We start from the raw sequence: 19,238 nt of genomic DNA, 5'->3' as shown, positions 1-19,238 counted from the left end.
GGTGATATGCGCCCGACTGGAAATTTCAAATGCCGCCATTGCTCTTGTTGTAATTTTTTGTTGGAGGGAAAGCAATTCATACACTGTGGGCGATCGTGCAGGATTAAACAGTTTATAAATTGTAGAACCAGGGGTGTAATTTATGCCCTGGTGTGTCCTTGTACGCGTATTTATGTGGGGGAGACCACTAATATGCTCAAGGACCACTATCAAGCACATTGCAGATCGATCCACAGTGGTGAGGGCTCCCCTCGTGTAATTGAGCATATGCGGCAAATGCATGCCGGAGATGTCACCAAGCTCAAATTTTTGGGTCTGGAGCAGATAAAGAGGGATAGAAGAGGGGGTAACTGGCATAGGAAATTGCTCCAAAGGGAAAGTTATTGGATCTCATATTTTGATGCTGTTGGTCCGTTAGGACTGAATGAGAGAAATAATCTCTCGGTCTTTATTTAAGAATATGTGCTGTATAGGGTATCCCGGTTTTTATAATTCTATCTTAATTGATGATGTGTATACATTTGAAAAGATTCTTAATGAATTTCTATGAATGTCTTCCCTTTTAGGTCTGGATCATACTGGGTCCATCATATATTGAGGGGTGGTGAGTTGAATTATCAGTGATAATATCTGTTTGACATAATTAGCCTATTTCCTGTATTTAGTAAGAAATATGGTTTTCTATTTCCCTGTTTCTCTTCTTTCCTCATCCCCTCCTTTAAAGATTTTCCTTCCTTTTCTGGTTAGTAGTGGACTGTGTGTGATTTCAGACCTATGGGGAAAGTATTTTTTAATATACTCTGGTGGCAATATCAGTCTCCCTTTGGGTTTTCAATTTTGTCAAATTAAATTGTGGTATAATTTTTGACCACAAGATGGAGCCAGTAGTCCCTTTAGCCTATGTATTAGGCAATAAGATTGGTTGCATTAAGTGACGTGGATACGTATACTGGGCCGCATGCGCCGACGTATTCCCAGGTCTGGGCTCTCTTGTGTATGCGTATTTCCGGCCGCTTGCGCCGGAAGTGACGTTTTTTGACAACCGCGAATCCGGAAGTGGACGCCACTAGCGTGCGTTCCAAGCGAAGGCCGCACGAGCCCGTGATGGAGGCTGATTGATGTGCCACCGGGGTAAGTTGTACACTATTTAAGTAGCGATAGGGGAGGGAAGCGATTGGTCCTGATGATGCGCCACATGTGTCAAGGCGCGAAACGGCTGTAGACCCTTTACTGCCTGTACCTCTCTCCAAGATGCTGGTCTGTAACATTTGTTTATTGATTTTAAATTGAAACAATAAAATGACGTTTTAGCTGGATGTGCACCATCGCTTTCTCTCTACTCTCAGGAGATGTCAGTGCTATATAAGTACATAATAATAATATGGTAGGACATTACACTATGACTATGGCAGGATTAGAGTGTGAGCTCCTCTGAGGACAGTCAGTGACATGATTATGTACTCTGTAATGTGCTGCAGAAGATGTCAGTGCTATATAAATACATACTAATAATATGGTAGGACATTACACTATGGCTATGGTAGGATTAGAGTGTGAGCTCCTCTGAGGACAGTCAGTGACATGACTATGTACTCTGTAATGTGCTGCAGGAGATGTCAGTGCTATATAAATACATACTAATAATATGGTAGGATTAGAGTGTGGGCTCTCCAGGTAAATGCGATTAAAAAAAGTGATGGCACCACAACCCAACACATAAAAGATATCGCAGAGAGATTCAGACAGTTTTATAGCAAGCTCTATAATATCAACCCAAACCCTGCATCCCAGAAGTCCTCCAAGGAAGCCATACAGGCTTTCTTACAAACCAATAATCTCCCGAAGCTGAGTGACCAGGCCTTAGAGGAGATGAAAGGCAGCATAAGCAATGATGAATTCACTCTGGCGCTGAAGCAATCAGCAACAGGTAAAAGTCCAGGCCCTGATGGACTAACCATTCAATATTATAAAAAGTTTCGAGATATGCTGTCCCCTTATTTCCTGAAGGCCTTCAACTCAGTCCCAAAAGATGACAAACACTCCTTAGACCTCTTAGAAGCACACATAACAGTGATTCACAAGGAGGGTAAAGACCCCCAAGACTGCTCTGGATACAGGCCGATCTCTCTTTTAAACAATGACCTGAAACTGTTTGCAAAAATTCTTGCGAATCGTCTCATCATACATATCCCACATCTGATTACAAAAGACCAAACTGGATTTGTCCCTGGACGTGAAGCCAGGGATAACACTATTAAGACACTAGATATCCAATGGTGGCTCTCTCGGCATTCAGTGGGTGGGCTCCTCCTCTCCACTGATGCCGAGAAGGCCTTTGACCGGGTCTCATGGGAATACATAGCGGCCATTCTCGACGTCATCGGTCTGGGCCAGAGCATGAAAGGGTGGATCTCCCTTCTTTATTCAGACCCCAATGCTAGGGTAAAGGTAAACTGTACCCTTTCTGACCGATTTACACTCCACAACGGTACGAGGCAGGGGTGTCCTTTCTCCCCACTCATCTTCATATTTTCCTTGGAACCCTTTTTAAACGCTGTACGGAAGAACCCCAATATCCATGGTGTATGTATTGGAACCAAGGAATATAAAGTAGCAGCCTTTGCGGACGACATGATTTTTTATGTAACACAACCCCTGATCTCGATTCCCAATCTTCTGAAGGAATTTAAAATCTTTGGAGAACTTTCCAACCTAAAGATTAATTTTCAAAAATCAATTGCGATGAATATCTCTCTCCAGGAGAAAATTGTAGAGATCTGTAAGAGCAGTTTCCCTTTTACTTGGACCTCAACATCCTTTAGATATTTGGGAATCCAGGTCACAAGACACCTTAAAGACCTCTTTAAATGTAATTACCATCCCTTAGCAACACAATTCCATTCGAGTGTGGATGAGTGGGGAGGGAGACCACTATCATGGTTCGGTCGTATAGCCAGTTTAAAGATGACAGCTTTGCCGCGTATACTTTACGTCTTTCAGACAGTCCCTATCTCTCTGTCTAGGACATGGCTTAAAGATATGCAGAAATCACTAGTGAAATTTGTCTGGGCGGGTAAACCCCCCAGAATACACCATCACAAACTCACATACCCCAAACCCAAAGGCGGACTGGGCCTTCCAGATCTGACATGCTACTACCACGCCTCTCTCCTTTCCAGAGTAGTAGATTGGCACTGCAACATTGACTCAAAAGACTGGGTTACTTTGGAAAACGAAAGCTTTGAGATCCCTCTCAAATGGCTTCCATGGACAAAAACTTCTGACATATCCAAACCGTTACTATCAGATTTAATTGACCACCCCTTATTAGCTCCAATTTTTCAAAAATGTCACTCAATATTTTCCACCTCAAATCTTTCCTCCATCCCAAGCCCATTATCCTCGATCAGATTGAATAGAACATTCCCCCCAGGTGAACAACCGAAATTCTTAAAAAACTACTCCCCATTCTCAGACTTGCTGGTAAAAGACCTACTACTAACGGGGACATCTCCCCCATCAATGAAACCTCTTGCTGCTCTTAATGCTGACTCGGATCAGCCAATGCCTTTTTGGGCCTTCCTACAAATTCGCAGTTACATATCCTCTCTTACCTCAAAAGACATGTACACTAGAGCCCTTACACCTTTAGAATCTATGTGCATGCAAGCTAAACCTCAGAGACACTTACTGTCTAAATTATACTTAGATTTAATACTAGGAAAGGCTTCACCCCCTTTTCTCTTCCTAAAGAAATGGGAAACCATTCTAAATAGAACAATTGATGGAGAGGACTGGACGAAAGTATGCAACCTAGTCCATAAAAGCTCTATGAATGTCACAATGCAAGAATGCAACTTTAAACTTTTAGCTTGTTGGTACCGCACTCCTGTTCTCCTCAACAAAATCTACAACTCTCAATCAGCATTATGCTGGAGATGCACCACTCATCCCGGAGACATTCTCCACATATGGTGGTCTTGCCCTCTCATAACCATCTATTGGAAATCTATACAAAAGTGGATCAAAACCATTGCAGAATTTGACATACCATGGGCCCCAGAAGCCTTTCTTTTTCACCTTATGCCTGGTACAGGCAAGGGATATAAAGGATCCCTGCCCTGCCACCTTCTTAAAGGGAAGGTTCAGGGAGGGTGGGTAAAAAATAAAAATCAAATTCCACTTACCTGGGGCTTCCTCCAGCCCGTGGCAGGCAGGAGGTGCCCTCGCCGCCGCTCCGCAGGCTCCCGGTGGTCTCCGGTGGCGCGCCCGACCTGGCCAGGCCGGCTGCCAGGTCGGGCTCTTCTGCGCTCCAAGGCCCGGAACTTCTGCGTCCCACGCCGGCGCTCTGACGTCATCGGACGTTCTCGGGGCTCTACTGCGCATGCGCAGAACTACTGCGCATGCGCAGTAGAGCACGGAGGACGTCCGATGACGTCAGAGCGCCGGCGTGGGACGCAGAAGTTCCGGGCCTTGGAGCGCAGAAGAGCCCGGCCTGGCCAGGTCGGGCGCGCCACCGGAGACCACCGGGAGCCTGCGGAGCGGCGGCGAGGGCACCTCCTGCCTGCTACGGGCTGGAGGAAGCCCCAGGTAAGTGGAATTTGATTTTTATTTTTTACCCACCCTCCCTGAACCTTTCCTTTAACGCAGCAAAAGCCTGCATACCAGTCTTGTGGAGATCAACAAACCCTCCCTCAGTAAGGATGTGGCTAGAAAGGGTCCAAAGCATAGTAAACATAGAAGAATTAATCTCTTTAAAACAGGAAAAATCTGACAAATTCACTAGAACCTGGGCGCTATGGTACGACTTTACAGACAAATAGACTTATAAAAATATTATGAGAAATGGATGAAACAAAATTGACCTAATTTTTCTGAGGACTCCGGCTCCCTCTTCCCTATCCGTTCCTACAAGATTCGAGGGGAAAACCCTCAACTGGACAATAAATAGGAGGGATATTCCATGAGATAGTGATCTCTGACTTGTACGAGGATAGTGGGTACTATTTAGTTGAAATAATGAGAGGCCTCTACTGTGCCATGGGGAGACATGAACCACTATCACCTTTATCCATTAACATGAATACACCTACCCCCCTATCTGTTTAATCTGTTTAATCTAACTAATTGCTAGAGTAACTCAAACAGCAACATGTCCCATTGATGCTGATCTGAAGTAGTATCACGGTGGGAGAAACAACAGAGGATGCAAGAGAATGAGGACTCATTCTCTTTTCATTAGGAGGATACTATTTTGACACTTCCCCAAACATGCTAACCTTCCTTCTGCTGTTTAAATCTGTATTACGTGATAAGATGTACCTGCTTACAAGATGTTCCTCCTGTATAACTCCAGATCATGATTGGACTGATGCTTCTAACCTGATGCTGTTGTATGTATACTCTACTTTCTGTTTCAATAAATATTTTTTAAAAAAAAAAAGGATTAGAGTGTGAGCTCCTCTGAGGACAGTCAGTGACATGACTATGTACGCTGTAATGTGCTGCAGGAGATGTCAGTGCTATATAAATACATAATCATAATATGCTAGGACATAAGACTATGACTATGGTAAGATTAGACTGTGAGCTCCTCTGAGGACAGTCAGTGACATGACTATGAACTCTGTACAGTGCTGCAGAACATGACAGCACTATATAAATACATAATAATATGGTAGGACATTAAACTATGATTATGGTAGGATTAGATTGTGAGCTCCTCTGAGGGCAGTCAGTGACATGACTATGTACTCTGTAAAGTGGTGCAGAAGATGTCACTGCTATATAAATACATAATAATAATATGGCAGGACATTAGACTATGACTATGGTAGGGATTAGAGTGTGAGCTCCTCTGAGGACAGTCAGTGACATGACTATGTACTCTGTAATGTGCTGCAGAAGATGTCAGTGCTATATAAATACATAATAATAATATGATAGGACATTACACTATGACAGGATTAGATTGTGAGCTCCTCTGAGGACAGTCAGTGACATGACTATGTACTCTGTAATGTGCTGCAGAAGATGTCACTCCTATATAAATACATAATAATAATATGGCAGGACATTAGACTATGACTATGGTAGGGATTAGAGTGTGAGCTCCTCTGAGGACAGTCAGTGACATGACTATATACTCTGTAATGTGCTGCAGAAGATGTCAGTGCTATATAAATACATAATAATAATATGATAGGACATTACACTATGACAGGATTAGATTGTGAGCTCCTCTGAGGACAGTCAGTGACATGACTATGTACTCTGTAATGTGCTGCAGAAGATGTCACTCCTATATAAATACATAATAATAATATGGCAGGACATTAGACTATGACTATGGTAGGGATTAGAGTGTGAGCTCCTCTGAGGACAGTCAGTGACATGACTATGTACTCTGTAATGTGCTGCAGAAGATGTCAGTGCTATATAAATACACAATAATAATATGGTATAACATGCTCAAGCAGTGCAAGCTAGAGCAGCGAGCACACACTTAGCGCGTCCCTGTCATCGTAGCGTAGTTATGTGCAAACCTTTGAACATAATATTGGGCGCACTAGTGAAGTATCGCAGTCGCGCTACCATCAAATTGCGCGGTCATTCAAAGGTTCACACGTAACTTAAGAGTACAAGCTACGCTAACAGGACTGCGCTTCAACCAGCGTTAGCGTTTTTTCTTTAGTGCATCTACTACATTGAGACTAATGTCCACTGTGATGGTAAGCGTACCGCGATGCGGCACGCGATGTGTGTAAGGAGCCTGAATTGCAGTAATTCTGCCGCGACAATATAGAGAATTGGCGTGTATATTCTGCGCTCAGGCGGCTTATCCGACCGCGCACAATCCAGCGAGAATCCGATGAGCAGAGATCCTCCCTGTAGCTCAGGCTCTATATAGCGTCAGGCGGTGGCAGAAGGCGGGGGAGGGCGGTTGACTGACGGCGCACGCGGGGAGAATCCCGCTCCTCGTCCTTAATGATCAGTCTCCACCAACGTTCCACAGACATTGTATTCATTCATTTCCTGCCTCCAGATGGGAGCTGTCACCCCCTTCCCACCCGCCCCGTTATAATTGAATTTTTGATGTGAGTGTTTTCCGGGAGTCGCAGAGTTTTTTTTTCCTGTTTCGGCGGATCGCAGTTTCTGGTGACACAGATGTCACAGGAAGATTACGCTGAAATCTCATCTTGCCATATATTGTATTGCGGTATTTGGAGCAGTGTGGGATTTCGATAGCACCTGCGGCGCTGATTTTACATGGGGGGATTACAGGCAGAGCTACTAATCTAATCTCTAGATGGGAGTTTAGGATATTACTTCACTTGCTGCAAGCAGCTCTCTTGTAGCAGGTGAGATAGTAATCTGACAGCCGCAGAGGGAGGAAAGAGGGCCTGTCATCTGAGGGAGAGAACAGGAGAGCCAGTGACAGATCTTTGCTTTCTATGTGTCTTTCTTCCCAAGTGCCGCAGACCCCTCTCATTCCATGTACAGCCCCCTCTTCCATGTGTATCATCCATGTACAGCAGCCCCCCTCCCATTCCATGTGCAGCCCCCTCTTCCATGTGTATCATCCATGTACAGCAGCCCTCTACCATTCCATGTGCCCCTCCCCCCTCTTCTTTGTGCATCTTCCATGTACAGCAGCCCTCTCCCATTCCATGTGCAACCTCTCTTCCATGTGTATCATCCATGTACAGCAGCCCCCTCCCATTCCATGTGCAGCCCCCTCTTCCATGTGTAACATCCATGTACAGCAGCCCCCTCCCATTCCATGTGCAGCCCCCTCTTCAGTGTATATTATTCATGTACAGCAGCCTCCTCCCATTCCATGTGCAGCCCCCTCTTCCATGTGTAACATCCATGTACAGCAGCCCCCTCCCATTCCATGTGCAGCCCCCTCTTCAATGTATATTATTCATGTACAGCAGCCTCCTCCCATTCCATGTGCAGTCGCCTCTTCCATGTGTAACATCCATGTACAGCACCCCCTCCCATTCCATGTGCAGCCCCCTCTTCAATGTATATTATTCATGTACAGCACCCCCTCCCATTCCATGTGCAGCCCCCTCTTCAATGTATATTATTCATGTACAGCAGCCCTCCCATTCCATGTGCAGCCCCCTCTTCCATGTGTATCATCCATGTACAGCAGCCCCCTCCCATTCCATGTGCAGCCCCCTCTTCCATGTGTAACATCCATGTACAGCAGCCCCCTCCCATTCCATGTGCAGCCCCCTCTTCCATGTGTAACATCCATGTACAGCAGCCCCTCCCATTCCATGTGCAGCCCCCTCTTCAATGTATATTATTCATGTACAGCAGCCCCTCCCATTCCATGTGCAGCCCCCTCTTCAATGTATATTATTCATGTACAGCAGCCCCCTCCCATTCCATGTGCAGCCCCCTCTTCCATGTGTAACATCCATGTACAGCAGCCCCCTCCCATTCCATGTGCAGCCCCCTCTTCCATGTGTAACATCCATGTACAGCAGCCCCTCCCATTCCATGTGCAGCCCCCTCTTCAATGTATAACATCTATGTACAGCAGCCCCTCCCATTCCATGTGCAGCCCCCTCTTCCATGTGTAACATCCATGTACAGCAGCCTCCTCCCATTCCATGTGCAGCCCCCTCTTCCATGTGTAACATCCATGTACAGCAGCCCCCTCCCATTCCATGTGCAGCCCCCTCTTCCATGTGTAACATCCATGTACAGCAGCCCCTCCCATTCCATGTGCAGCCCCCTCTTCAATGTATATTATTCATGTACAGCAGCCACCTCCCATTCCATGTGCAGCCCCCTCTTCAATGTATATTATTCATGTACAGCAGCCCCCTCCCATTCCATGTGCAGCCCCCTCTTCCATGTGTAACATCCATGTACAGCAGCCCCCTCCCATTCCATGTGCAGCCCCCTCTTCCATGTGTAACATCCATGTACAGCAGCCCCTCCCATTAGATGTGCAGCCCCCTCTTCATGTGTATCATCCATGTACAGCAGCCCCTCCCATTCCATGTGCAGCCCCCTCTTCAATGTATAACATCTATGTACAGCAGCCCCTCCCATTCCATGTGCAGCCCCCTCTTCAATGTATAACATCTATGTACAGCAGCCCCTCCCATTCCATGTGCAGCCCCCTCTTCATGTGTAACATCCATGTACAGCAGCCCCTCCCATTCCATGTGCAGCCCCCTCTTCATGTGTATCATCCATGTACAGCAGCCCCCTCCCATTCCATGTGCAGCCCCCTCTTCCATGTGTAACATCCATGTACAGCAGCCCCTCCCATTCCATGTGCAGCCCCCTCTTCCATGTGTATCATCCATGTACAGCAGCCCCCTCCCATTCCATGTGCAGCCCCCTCTTCAATGTATAACATCTATGTACAGCAGCCCCTCCCATTCCATGTGCAGCCCCCTCTTCAATGTATAACATCTATGTACAGCAGCCCCTCCCATTCCATGTGCAGCCCCCTCTTCATGTGTAACATCCATGTACAGCAGCCCCTCCCATTCCATGTGCAGCCCCCTCTTCCATGTGTATAATCCATGTACATCAGTCCCCTCCCATTCCATGTGTATAATCCATGTACATCAGTCCCCTCCCATTCCATGTGTATAATCCATGTACATCAGTCCCCTCCCATTCCATGTGTATAATCCATGTACATCAGTCCCCTCCCATTCTATGTGCAGCCCCCTCTTCCATGTGTAACATCCATGTACCGCAGCCCCTCCCATTCCATGTGCATCCCCCTCTTCCATGTGTAACATCCATGTACAGCTCCCTTGGGCAGCAGCTCCTCTCTACCATGTGTTCCTTCCCATTTGGAGTCTCCTCTTCCATATCCAGCAACCCCCTTGGGTAGCAGCTGCCCTAGGCCCAGCCTGTGTGGCATTCCCAGCAACCTGGCCCTGGGGTCTGGGATAAGGTGAAGTGGCTCTTTTGGAGACGTCTAACTAAAGCCACCTGGACATGACCAGCAGCCCTGATGCTCAGTGCCGTCTGTATCAGATCCGAGTCACACAAACGTTTGTTTTCATTTTGAAAAATACATTGCCATTGACTTGAATGAGAATTGCAGCAAAATCATAATGACCGATTTGCCGTGATTTTTCGAAATCTCAGCAATTCACTTGATAGGGGACTTAGGGGTTCACATGAGGGAATCCAGCTTCATGACCATATCTTTCTAATAACAGCCATTTGTAGAACAGTGATAAGTCTATGAAGTCCTTCACAACTGATGTGTATGTAAGGTTGAGTGAAGGCGTCAGGCTCTGTGCCGATGTGGGAAGTGTGGTGAAGGGCGATGGAAGATCTTCCACAAACGGGTGACATCCAGTATTTCTTCTGTTTGCAGTCATAGAAGATAAGAGCTGCCCGGACCCCGGACCTCCTCTGAACGGCTACAGGAAGTTGTCAGAACAGGAGATCTTCAGATTGGGGAATAAAGTCAAGGTCGGGTCCACCGTCCATTACTTCTGTAACAACTCCCATGTCCTCAGCGGAAACCAGGAGCGGAAGTGCCTGGAGACGGGACAGTGGTCCGGGAAACAGCCCGTGTGTATTAAAGGTAAGATGCTATAGCTGGCCATACACTGGCTGATGTGGCCATCAGATAGATCCCTCTCTGATCTGAATCCCTGCACACACTGTACACAGAGTTTCAATAGGTTTCAGCATGGTGAAGGTCTTCCCATCTATACCCTTCCCCTGTGCAGAGTGTAGGCAGTGGAGCTAAAGGTATGTACAGTACACACGTCTGATTTTTCCGAACGACTTGCCATTCGTTTGGACGACAGATGGACGTGTGTACGTTCGATCGTTAGACTGATAACAGTAGCTTTGACTGATCCATTTGTTGGATCTGTTGGACTAACTGTCGTTTAAATGACAGTTAGGTCCATACATGTGTACAAACTACCAAACAACTTGTAGTTTGAATGTCTATAGTTTGACGCTAATAGACATTCAAACAACAAGTCGTTTGATCAGTCATTTAACCTACTCCTTTGTACTATCCAGTCCATTGTCCATTATCAAGTTGGTCAAATGACATGTAAATTAGGTCAATTAGCATATCAAATGACTTGTTGGTCAGTGTGTACATGACGTCTTAACGACTTGTTGTTTGAACTTCAAGTCGTTCAAACGACCAGTTTAAATGACATTTAGGCTTAAGGCCCATACACACGTCGGATTTTTGCGAACGACGGGTCGTTTGAACGTCCCGTCACTCAGTCGTCCGCACGCAAAATCGGGCGTTTGTACAAACTGTCGTTCAAACGACCCGTCGCTCGCAAAAATCCGACGTGTGTATGGGCCTTTAAAGTTGGACATGTGTACGCACCTGTAAGGTTTATACACACGCCGGACTGGAGGCAACGACGGGTCCGTCGTTGCCTCCCGCTGGGTGGGCGTGCCAACGACAGTCCGGCGTGTGTACGCACTGTCGGCGGACTGATACGGCTGTTTCTGAGCGATCCGCCGGGCGGATCGCTCAGAAACAGCCGTATCAGTCCGCCGACAGTGCGTACACACGCCGGACTGTCGTTGGCACGCCCACCCAGCTGGAGGCAACGATGGACCCGTCGTTGCCTCCAGTCCGGCGTGTGTACGGACCTTTACACTCACCTGTCTGCTGGCCCCTCCTCCCGTGTTCTCTCCTCCCTCGATGCTTCTCTCTGTCTCTTGACTCTCAGGTAACTTGTGTGTCTAGTGGCAAACACTAGAAACCAAACACTGAGACCACCATGGCATGTACCTTACATGACCACAATAGGCCGCTATTGTTTGTCATGTGACGCAGGTGCACCAATAGTGAAGAGACAGGAGCCCCGGTGGTGGAGAAGAGGGGCTGGTGGACAAACGGGAGTCGCTCTGCTGCTGCGTCACGTGGCCTGAAAACGAACTCCTGAACTCGCTGCTGCTCAAGCAAAATCTTCCGTCTGGCACGATTGACCAGATCGATCTATTTCAGCGACAAATCGGTCAGGCATTGTTTGCGGCATCAATTTCTAGTAGATTGTATTCAATGATCAGAATTGTTTATTTTGCCAAGCATGATTGGGTCCTGCCTGGAATTGGGTTTGGCACAATACATAGCTCAATGTAGAGGATGGGTAGATAGATAGATAGATAGATAGATAGATAGATAGATAGATAGACACACAATGTGCAGTTAACAGAAACAAAAGAAAAAACGTAATAACCAACAATAAACATCATAAACAACTCAGTAAACCACAGTAAACATCCCACAAACATTGTCAAAAGAGAAGACTGCCCCAGAGAGTCTGATCAGTTAGTCATTGGGCCAGTTGACTGGTTGCCTGAAAGAGAAACACTGCCCTGGTCACATCTTAAGAGGCTGTGGGCCCTTTTGGGGGGGGGGGGGCGGAATGTGGAGGGAGTTCAGGAGGCTGACAGCTGAGGGGAAAAAAGAATTTCTGTGTCTGGCGGTCCTACTGGAGTTGGTCCGAAGCCTCCAGCCTGATGGAAGTGGGCTGCAGAAGCAGTGGCCTGGGTGAGGGGGATCAATGACCATCCTCAGCATTCTCCAACGCAGTCTGATGTTGTGTAGGAAGGCAAGTGATGGTAGGGGTCTACCAATGATTCTCTCCGCCGACTTGATGACCCTCTGTAGTATGCCCCTGTCACTAGTGGTGGCGCCAGCATACCAGACCAAAATGGAAGAGCAGAGGATCGATTCAATGGTGGTGAAATGATCGCCCAGATATTGATGAAAAATATATCTTTATCACCTAGTGTATGGCCACTAAGTAAACACAGAGAGGCCAATGACATTTCTGCCACATGAAGACGACTGGTTGCTGTGGGTTACTGAGCCTTCTACAGAGACTTTCAACTGCACATAATCATTATTACTGGAAGAGCACCCCCTGCAGCCATAGAGAGGTCCAGGACTATAGAGAACCCCAACTTCTGCTATAAATGGGGGGATTCATAGTGCCACACTATTACTGGTACTGTGGTGATCCCAAAGAGAAACTATGCTGGGACACCATCAGAATCCATGCAAACATTGAGGGCCGCGTGAGAGTTTCACTTTAGCAATCCTTTTCTGTTCGACACCCCAAAAGTAAAATTCTGGGCTTCTTCCACTTAGGCCAGTTTTCTATAGTGAATAAGAGAGCAACTGGAGTACTACATGTATCCCCTGACTGGCTTCCATACGGCACATCCAGGGCAGTGCCAACCACTGGGACTGCTATGGGGTCTAGGGGCAGAGATGGAGCCCATGACTGTCCCCAAATCATTGACTTTCCATTGAGTCATCCATGAGTGTCCCCAATATTAGCGTACAGGCTGGACAGTGTATGCTTCAGATTAATGATATATGGATGGATCTCAGGGTTTCCTGTTTGGGATATAGTGATACTGCATCAGAATAGTGATCTCAATGGTACCTGTGATCCCCCCCCATGCTAAATATGACTGATAATGCACTATAGTGTGCCCTGCCTCAGCTTACTGTTATTTTATTTAGGACCCCCAGCATAAAGGAAGCAAAGCATATTTATGAAGAGAAACCGTAACCAAGAATTTAACTTCATCCCAATGAGTAGCTGATACCTCCCTTTCCCATGATAAATCATTTCCTTTTCACAAATGGATAATCAAGGGGACTCTGTATAGCTGATATTGTGGTGAAACCCCTCCCACAGTGTGATGTCAGAACCTTGTTGCATTGTGGGAAATAACAGCTGTAGCAAGCAGCATCTCCTTCCACTGACATCACTTGCCAGCAGTAAAAATGTCACCATGTGATAAATGTCAGAATGTAAATCAGGGAGAGGAAAGATTTTTCAATGGGCAAACAGTGACTAAATAATTCATACATTCACAATTATTGTAAAAATGAAGCACTTTTCTTATTACATTATTTTCACTGGAGTTCCTCTTTAACAAAAATATCCCAATAGTATCTTGTATTATCCACAATCACCAGTGATCAGGGATGGTTAGAAATGCCGATTTCTGATTCTCCAATTTTCCCCAACGTGGATTTCCGTTTTTTGCATTCTCAGATTTGAATCTGCATTTTCTGATTGGTCCAATACTTTCGAGTTCTGTGATTGGGCTAAAATTACAGAGTTGCGGTAATGCGGCAGCATTTCTGCAGAAATCCGAATTTCGTTTCTCAAGTTCCAAACGGGAATGCCGATCGGAAATTTGAAATACGAATGAGCATCGCTACCGGTGAGCAGCAAAGTGCTGGAAACCGCTGAACAGCACCGCAGTGTGAATGAGGCCTTAGGGCTGGTTCATATGGGCGATAAGCGCGGCATTTTCAGCGGGCAACAAAACAATGTTTAGTGATCAACCGCTGTTCCATTCAAATCAGTGGCAGCATTTTTTAAACAACGGGCACAGCTTTTCATGTCATTTGCATAAATGCGGCGGTAGAGCCAGTCATCTCGTTTCGTCTTGGACACCACATGTAGCGTCATCCGAAATGGCTGCATTTGAGCGTTTCCGTGACGCACTAGGGGGCTCAATACTTGACATGAAAAGCCAGGAAATGATGGCAAATGCTCCTCTGCTTGGTAGTATAAAAGTGCTTGGCACTGGCTAAATGAGCTGTTACAAGCTGCCCCGTAGTGATGAGCTGACATTATGCTTACCCATAATTAGGCATCAAAATTCGCAATTACGCATCGTAATCGTAATGTGTAATTGATTTCAGAGTTAATTGTAAGCATCTGTAATTACGCATGAATTTACGCATTATTTACGCATAATTTTGTGCCAAATTTGGCATTGAATAGCAAAGACCCCATACATACTATTGCTACCAAAATTGCTACATACAGTATATTAAGGAATGGGTACAAGTTAAAAAATTGTTCAAAATTACCTTGTAGTTTTTCAGAAAATCGATTTTAAAGAGACACTGCAACAAGGAAAACCTCCCCTGGGGGGTACTCACCTCGGGAGGGGGAAGCCTCCGGATCCTAATGAGGCTTCCCACGCTGTCCTCTGTCCACGGGGGTCTCGCTGCAGCCCTCTGAACAAAGGCCTGACAGATCCGACAGCCTGTTCAATATTTACCTTCCCGGCTCCAGCGGGGCACTATTGCGGCTTTCGGCTCCGAAGTAGACGGAAATACCCGATCTCAGTCGGGTCCGCTCTACTGCGCAGGCGCCGGAGACTTGCTCCTGCGCAGTAGAGCAGATCCGATGGTGATAGGGTATTTCCGCCTATTTCGTAGCCGAGAGCCGCCACAGCGCCTGTGCTGGAGCCGGGAAGGTAAATATTTACATTGCCGGCATTTGGCCAGGCACAGCGGGACCCCAGTGGGACACAGGAGGACAGGGGAAGCCTCGATAGGATCCGGAGGCTTCCCCCTCTTGTGCTGAGTGGAAGCAGGAAATTTGGGCGCATGAGGCAGGTGGACAAAAAGGGCGCCGCCATTCACTCCCATAATAAATATCGTTTAAATCGGCGCCCAACAGGAAAAAAGGGCGCCGGAGAAAAATAACGTTTTAAAAGCGGCGCCCGGAGACTTTTAATGTTTTATAACTGTTTCTCATAATTACACATTATTTAAAGATGTATAATTTTAAAACATTATTTTTAAACGAAAAACAGTACAATATTTTTTAAAACATTACTTTTAAACGAAAAACCGTCCATTTTTTTTTTTTTTTTTTGCATTTTTAAACGAAAAACCGCACCATATTTTTTTAAAACGTTATTAATGCTTATCACAGGGGGGTCTTAGGTTTAGGCACCAACAGGGGGGTCTTAGGTTTAGGCACCAACAGGGGGGTCTTAGGGTTAGGCACCAACAGGGGGGTCTTAGGGTTAGGCACCAACAGGGGGGTCTTAGGGTTAGGCACCAACAGGGGGGTCTTAGGTTTAGGCACCAACAGGGGGGTCTTAGGGTTAGGCACCAACAGGGGGGTCTTAGCAGGGTTAGGCACCAACAGGGGGGGTCTTAGGGTTAGGCACCAACAGGGGGGTCTTAGGGTTAGGCACCAACAGGGGGGTCTTAGGGTTAGGCACCAACAGGGGGGTCTTAGGGTTAGGCACCACCAGGGGGGTCTTAGGGTTAGGCACCAACAGGGGGGTCTTAGGGTTAGGCACCAACAGGGGGGTCTAGGGGTTAGGGATAGGTACAGGGAGGGTTCTGTGTGAGAGTAGGGTTAGGTATAGCTTTAGTAAAATTCTTATTAATGTTTTATAAAACGTTATTATAAATTTCAATTTTTAAACAGGGAAGATTAACGTTTTTAAAATTGCCGATTTTATACACATTATTTAATGACTTATAACTTTATAAACCATTATTTTTAAACGAAATATAACACAATTTTTTTTAAACGTTATTCATGATTATCTTTTAAAACCCTGCGCCCTTTTTTCCCGGCGCCTTTTTTTAACGTACGCGTGCTGAGTACCCCCCAGGGGCCGTTTTTCTCAGTTCAGGTTTTCTTTAAAAATACAAAGAAAAATGTTTTTTAAACTGTCATTTTTCAGAGTTTAAAAACTAATTTTCGTTGCATTTTTAAAATAGATTTTCTTAAAAACTACAAGGTCTTTTTGAAAATTAATTTTTTTGACTTGAACCGTAACTTCATGCCGACTTTGGCGGTGAATAGCAAAGTCCCCATACCTGCTATTGACACCAGCATATGTTAAGGAGAATTGTGGGTACGAGTCAAAAAAATAATTTTCCAAAAAGACTTTGAAGTTCTTGAGAAAATCGAGGGTTAAAAATGCAAAGAAAAAATGGTTTTTAAAGTTAGAAAATTGACAGTTTAGAAACCATTTTTCTTTGCATTTTTAAAATCGATTTTCTAAAAAAAAAAAAAAAAAGTCTTTTTGAAAAATGATTTTCTCTTTAATATATGTAGCAATTTTGACAGCAGTAGCAAGTATGGGGGTTTTGCTGTTCACCGCCTAAGTCGGCACAAAATTATGCACAAATTCATGCGTTATTATGGATGATTATACAAAGTAGATTGAATTAGCAATTTGTAATGACGTAAAGGTGTAATTGTGAAAATGAACGTGTAATTTCGCAGCTGAGTACGATCCTCACTAATGCCCCATCAGCTGCCTGTGTGAACCAGACCTTATGTAGAAGCTGTGCAAACAGTATGAGGGCCCGTTTCCACTATTGCAAATCTGCATGCGTTTCCTGCATGCAGATTCGCATAACCAATACAAGTGGATGGGGCTGTTTCCACTTGTCAGAAATCCTGTGCGGTTTTGTGTGCAGGAAAAAGAGCCATCAGAATTCGGATTCTCATACAATGTATTTAAGAGGAAATTAGCATGCGTTTTCACTATGCGAATTTTCCATGCGAATTCGCGTACGTTCTCGCATAAAATCAATGTAAAAGCACACAGGCCCTGACATGGTTACATTTGCATACTTACTAACATATGCAAAAATTTGCGTTAAAATTTGCATCCGCATGCAAATTCGTTTTCGCATTTTCCGTGACGAATTCGCACCGCACAAGTGGAAACGGGCCCTAAGGGTTAGGCCGGAGGGGAGGGACTACTCATAGAGAAATTTTAGAATCTAAAGCCCCAGAATATATATATTAAAAAAATAGGATATTGGATTGTAGCCTGACCACTAAGGTACCTATCATTAAACTTAAAGGGAACCTAAACTGAGAGGGATATGGATGTTTCCTTTTAAACAATACCGGTTGCCTGGAAGTCCTGCTGATCTCTTTGGCTGCAGTAGAGTCTGAATCACACACCCAAAACAAGCATGCAGCTATTCCAGCCTGACTTCAGTCAGAGCACCTGATCTCCATGCTTGTTGAGGGGCTGTGGCTGAAAGCATTAGAGACACAGGATCAGCAGGAGAGTCAGGCAACTGGTATTATTTTAAAAGGAACAATCCATATCCTTCTCAGTTTAGGTTCGCTTTAAATAATCACTCTCAGCACGTTTTCCTAGATCCATTTAACACTCAGTGGCAGAGTTTGCATATTCTGGAGGCTGTCATATTTATTTCCTTTAAAATGATACCAGTTGCCTGGCTGCCCTGCTGATCTCTTTGCCTGCAGTAGTGGCTGAATCACACACCTGTAACAAGCATGCAGCTAATCCAGTCTGACTTGACTCAGAGCACCTGATCTGCATGCTTGTTCATGGTCTATGGCTAAATGTGACACAGGATCATCAGGACAGCCAGGCAATGAGCATTATTTAAGAGGGCATAAACATGTCAGCCTCCATATCCCCACACTTCAGGTATCCTTTAAAGAGGAACTCCAGTAAAAATAACGTAGTAAAAAAGTGCTTTATTTTTACAATCATTATGTATAAATGATTTAGTCAGTGTTTCCCCATTGTAAAATCTTTCCTCTCCCTGATTTACATTCTGACATTTATCACATGGTGACATTTTTACTGCTGGCAGGTGATGTCTGTGGAAGGAGATGCTGCCTTTTTTGGCAGTTGGAAACAGCTGTTATTTCCCACAATGCAACAAGGCCCCCGCAGTGTGATGTCAGATCCATGGTCCTGACATCACACTGTGGGAGGAGTTTTACCACAATATCAGCCATACAGAACCCCTTGATGATGTATTTGAGAAAAGGAATAGATTTCTTATGGGAAAGGGGGTATCAGCTACTGACTGGGATTCAGTTCCTCTTTAAGCTGTCATTAAAAACTTTTTTACATTATTTTTTTAGTTAAAGTACTCATACAGCTCTTCTTTCTGTTTCAGCCTGCCGGGAACCAAAGATCCCCGATCTGGTGCGTCAAAAAGTGCTTCCCTCGCAGGTTCAGTCACGGTGAGCTCTCGGTCACAAGTCGCTCTTGTAAGCTATCTAGATCTCCACACTAAACATGAAATACATCATTAGTTGTATCTTAAAAAAAAGAGGATTGAGTAGGTTAGAGCTAATCCGGCCTTATGTCGTCCATTTCGTGCTTTGTCTGCATATCGCGTCCATACATAATCCATCCGTGCCGCGGGAGATGTCTGAAGCTTTGAGGGATAGCTTTAAATCGGTAGCAGATTAAAGAGAGTTCTCAGAAATCAGCATATGTTTAATGCTGAACTCTGAGCATTCGGCTTAATGTACAGCCGAGATACAGAATAAGTGGCGTCTTTTCCCTGCCGCAACATCTGGAGTTCTGATCAGCCAATCGCGTGGCTCGCATCCATCTGGACAGCCCAGCCGGCTGCGTGACTTCACCTTTCTCCAGAGCACACTGAG

At 45.4% G+C, this 19,238-nt stretch overlaps 1 protein-coding gene across 1 annotated transcript in view; it reads left to right on the top strand.

The window, feature by feature from the left end:
• The window catches only part of PAMR1 (peptidase domain containing associated with muscle regeneration 1), a 129,098-nt gene that overhangs the window by 88,523 nt on the left and 21,337 nt on the right, over positions 1 to 19,238 (top strand). Inside the window, 2 exon segments of the mRNA XM_068260519.1 lie at positions 10,376 to 10,588; positions 18,743 to 18,809. Of these exon segments, the coding sequence (XP_068116620.1) occupies positions 10,376 to 10,588; positions 18,743 to 18,809 (280 nt within the window).

Source organism: Hyperolius riggenbachi, chromosome 11 (genome assembly GCF_040937935.1).
Source record: "Hyperolius riggenbachi isolate aHypRig1 chromosome 11, aHypRig1.pri, whole genome shotgun sequence".
NCBI classification, from domain to species: domain Eukaryota; kingdom Metazoa; phylum Chordata; class Amphibia; order Anura; family Hyperoliidae; genus Hyperolius; species Hyperolius riggenbachi.
Note: the sequence above shows the minus strand (reverse complement) of the source record. Positions and strands in the feature narration are given on the sequence as shown.